The sequence below is a fragment of the Priapulus caudatus genome, unplaced genomic scaffold, assembly GCF_000485595.1.
Source record: "Priapulus caudatus unplaced genomic scaffold, Priapulus_caudatus-5.0.1 Scaffold1029, whole genome shotgun sequence".
Taxonomy (NCBI): Eukaryota; Metazoa; Priapulida; class Priapulimorpha; order Priapulimorphida; family Priapulidae; genus Priapulus; species Priapulus caudatus.
The window spans coordinates 49,169-53,562 of NW_014578090.1; the positions used below are offsets into that span (position 1 = coordinate 49,169).

Sequence of the window (4,394 nt, forward strand, 5' to 3'; positions counted from 1 at the left end):
CGCAGAGCGCGCTGGATCCTAACGCCAGACACAGGCGGAACACTACGAATGTATTCGTTGTATTCGTCGCTGAGGTTTCACGAAACACCTAGCGCACACCTTAGCGTTGCTTCTAACGCATGTCAAGGCGAACATGCAGCGAATATGGGCGTGCTGCAACGCAGTGCTGAACAAGTCTGGGCAGCGCTCCAGCGTTCTCCTACGTGTTCCTTAGCGTGTACGCAGACGGATGAGCCATGGGGTATATAAACGTGGTCCGCCCCCCACCTCCTCATCATCACTTCTCTCTCCGACCCTCAATGGTGATGACAGAGATTCCCTGCTGGATTCGTGTCCTAGGAAAGAACCACCTAAGAAGATGGAGGGATCCCGACGCCAGCTGCGACTACAATAACGAAATCGTGGGTTGCTCCAACATCAGGCAGAACCTCATGGAACTGGCACTGCACACAAGGTCGCATGTAACATCAAGAGAAAGGGAAAAAGAGAAGAGTCAAACGGAAGTTCTGGTCCGGACCGTGATCGGTAGGCGACGAAACCAAGGTTTGGCTCTGTATTACCAGCTACTCTGTTGAACTCCGTAACGAAGACCGGCAGCCTTCAAGAACTTTCATGCGGATACCCTCCCAGAGATGTTCGACGAGCTTGCTAACGCAGAGTGGGTCCAAGGTTCACCAAGCAGAATACAACTACCGAGAGGCCCTCGATCCACTGCCTGCAGCTTGCCACTCACTGCTGCGGCATTTGCCTTTTTTTGGACCAAAGATCACTCATGTCCTATGGGTGGAGGGTGGCCTCAAAACACCATAATCCCTGGCGTCATCGCCAAGAAAGTGCCCTGTGTGGCTGACTGTTGCGTTGGCTGTGCGTTGGCTTAGTACGCTGGCTGTGCTGTTGATGCGGCGGTGCATCGCGCGCGTGCACGCGCGGACCATTCGTTACCGTGCGCCTACAACAAACGCTGGTGGCATTCGTTTTGGATTTTTAACATGTGCGCCCTGTATGACGCTCTGTAGTGCGCTCTGTATCACCGGCAGCGCGCTAGCAAACACGCTTGCACTTGTTGTCAAACTCGCTAGCCTCTTCCTAAATCCTGTAAAAAGTTGGCTTCACAACGACGGCAATCCTGATCTAATGTTGCCGCCATTTTTTACTCTTAATTTGTCAGTCTGCGCGGGCCGGTGCTCGTGTATGTGGACTGGGCATACGCTCGACGTACGGTTTTGATATCGGGACGTCGGGGTGGGGGGATTCGCAAAAACAGGAACATTCGGATGTCGAATTTGAGGGGTCACATGGTCAAAGGTCAAGATTTCACGCTATCCTGTGCAGGTGAAGGATTGTTCGCCTTCGTGCTTATATCTTCACGAGTTAGCGAAGAGGTGATAGAACGGAGAGGCTCATGGAAGAGGGCCCGCGACGCAGCGACGCTCGATGATAACGAGGCACATCGCCTCAAGCGCCTGCGCACGATTCAGTGACGCACCAATGCAAGTCATAATCGATCACTACAGGGATAAACTGAAAACGTGAGCGTAGCGTTGTCGCACAGGGAAGAGAGAGATAGAGAGAGAGAGAGAGAGAAGAGAGGATGAGAGAGAGAGACCCTAGGGAGAGACAGGGAGAAGCGAGTGAGAACCAGAGAGCCGGATGAGAGCGCAGAGTAGCCGAGAGATCAGACGGGAAGAGAGAGGAGAGAGCGAGAGAGAGTAGAGAGCAGAAATAGAGAGAGAGAAAGAGGGAGAGCGAGTTGAGACAGAGAGCGAGAGAGCGAGAAGAACGGAGAGTGCGAAGAGAGCGAGAAGATGAGAGAGAATGAGAGAGCGAGAGAGAGAGAGAGAGTCGTGTGTGAGAGAGAGAGAGATGTGAAGAGAGACAATGAGAGGAGAAGAGAGCAGCCGCGCCGGATAAGAAGAGAGAGAGAGGAGAGAGAGAGAGTGAGAGAGAGCCGAGAGGAGACGAGAGAGAGAAAGAGAGAGAGAGAGATTAGGAGAGAGAGTAGTGACGAGGAGAGCAGAGAGAGAGAGAGAGAGAGAACGAGAGAGAAGAGAGGAAGAGGAAAGAGAGAGAGAGAGAGAGAGAGAGAGAGAGAGAGAGAGAGAGAGGAAGGGGAGAAAAGAGAGAGCTGCACGCGGTGCCGTGGGCTCATGATTAATTGTCCTTAAGTTGTAACATGTTACCTTGCAGGGTTGGCAGGGTAAGGGTTATTTGTTAGGAGTAGAGGTTTAGTTTGGGTTAGGAGTATAGAATTACTTAGTAGAGGTAGGCGTTAAGGGTATAGGAATAGGGTAGCTTTACAGCTCAAGCGTTTGCGGTTAGCGAGAAGGGATAGGAGTAGGGTTCATAGGTCAGGTTGTAGAGTAACGTCTAGCCCGTAGAGTTAGGTGTATGTTTGGGTAAAGGTAGAGTCAGGGATAAGGATTATGATTAAGGTTAGTTGTTCGTTCTACTTTTGTTGGGCATAGGTAGTACCATGATGATACCCGGTATTTCCTACACAAGCTTTTTTACGTTCGTAATGAAACAGCGGAGGCAGTGAGGACGCTGAGATTAAAAAACGCTGTATCACTCCCCAGCCTTTCTGTCGCGCGCCATCTTACGCTCATAGGGGTCTATGTCCCCAGGGTACTATCGCAGGGTACCCTGGGTACGGTTTCGATATTCGGACGCTAACCCTGGTAAACTATGCTGATATGTTAGGCGTTAGGGTTAGGCAGTAGCGGAGTAGGCGGCAACTTGCCATAGACTCTGGTAGCTGGAGTAGGCGAGGCATTCGGCATATTAGAGATAAAGTACCAGGGTACGCTCAGCATAATCGAAAAACCTCACCCAGGGTTACTCCGATAGTACGCACTCTCGCTCTCTCGCTCTCTGTCTCACTCGCTCTCCCTCTCTCTCTCTATTTCTCTCTCTCTCTCCCTCTCTCTCTCTCTCTCTCTCTCTCTCTATCTCTCTCTCTGTGCCGACAACGCTACGCTACCGTTTTCAGTTTATCCCTGTAGTGATCGATAACTGGCATTGTGACGTCACTGAACGTCCGCAGGCGCTTGAGCATGGTCTCTTCGTTATCATCGACGCGGTCGCTCGTCGCGGCCCTCTTCATGAGCCTCTCCTTCATCACCTCTTCCGCTAACTCGAAGTAAAGCACGAAGGAGCAATCCTTCACCTGCAAGGATAGCGTAAATCTTAACCTTTGACCCTTGACCCCCCAAATTCGACATCCCGAGTTTATTTCGCGATCCCCCCCCCGACGTCCCGAATATCAAGACCGTACGTCGAACGGTTAGGATTGTGCCATAGCTGTTGACGAACGCACGGACGGATGCTCATGCGATTCTACAAGCTGCATCTGACTATGTCAGATGAGCTAAAAATGCACATAAGCACACAATTTTGCATACAATGGTGCTCACTGACCTCGTAAACCCCATCCACGGACCCCATAGGGGGCCATGGACCACAGGTTAAGAACCCCTGCTCTAATCGATGCTACTGGCTAATTACCGATGGTAGAGCATTGCTGACCCTATCTTCCAAGACACCTATAATGACCTATGCTCCATCCTCCATTATGAATATCAAACCATCACAATAAGAACATCAATATTACATACTAATGGTTCTAATGTTATTATCAATTGCCTAATGTCCATCGTCGCTACTCTATGGTGGCCGAGGGCTGCACTACAATTTTACCTCTGGAATAAATAAAAGCAAATAAAAAAATAAAAATAAATAAAAAATAAAAATAAAAATAAAAATCGTTTTCAAACTCACTAGTAAAGTGAAATCAGTTTATCGTCGCTACTCTGTCCACTGTTCCCATGTAGTCTCGCGACTTTACTACGTACATACGTTCACTGTGGTACATGTTCTATATGCTGCCGGCCTCTTACAGATGACGAACGATAGAACACAGTGGCGATCTGTGGTAGCCGACGTCCAGATGGATATGGCACCCTGATGACGATGATGATGATGATAATGATGATGATGATGATGATGATGATGATGATGATGATGATGATGATGATGATGATGGTGATGATGATGATGATGATGATGAAGATGACGTTCACTATTTAGGAAGTTCCCACCTGTCGTCACTCACCTGTTTCTCAAACTCCACACCCTGAATGATTTCCCTGGGATAACCATCCATGACAAACCCGTTCGTGTCTGCAGCTTTGGCAACCATAGCTTCCTTGAGCAATTCCAACACGGCACTCTGCGGGCAGATCAATAGCTAGTATAAATGAAATAAGCTCATTGGATTTTGTTGAAAACTACGAATTCATATTTGAGGCACTCAGGTACATAGTGGAACATCCCACTTTTTTCACTTTTCGATTTTATTATTTGATAGGTGGCGTAATTGTAGTATAATTTTTTGG

General features: G+C 48.9%; 1 protein-coding gene across 1 annotated transcript in view; it reads right to left on the bottom strand.

Annotated features, from left to right (window-relative positions):
* The window catches only part of LOC106815047 (adenylate kinase isoenzyme 1-like), a 14,974-nt gene that overhangs the window by 2,406 nt on the left and 8,174 nt on the right, over positions 1–4,394 (bottom strand). Inside the window, exons 4-5 of the mRNA XM_014819472.1 lie at positions 4,112–4,228; positions 2,981–3,166 (exon numbers count right to left, since the gene is read on the bottom strand). Of these exons, the coding sequence (XP_014674958.1) occupies positions 2,981–3,166; positions 4,112–4,228 (303 nt within the window). The remainder of the gene's footprint in view (positions 1–2,980; positions 3,167–4,111; positions 4,229–4,394) is intronic.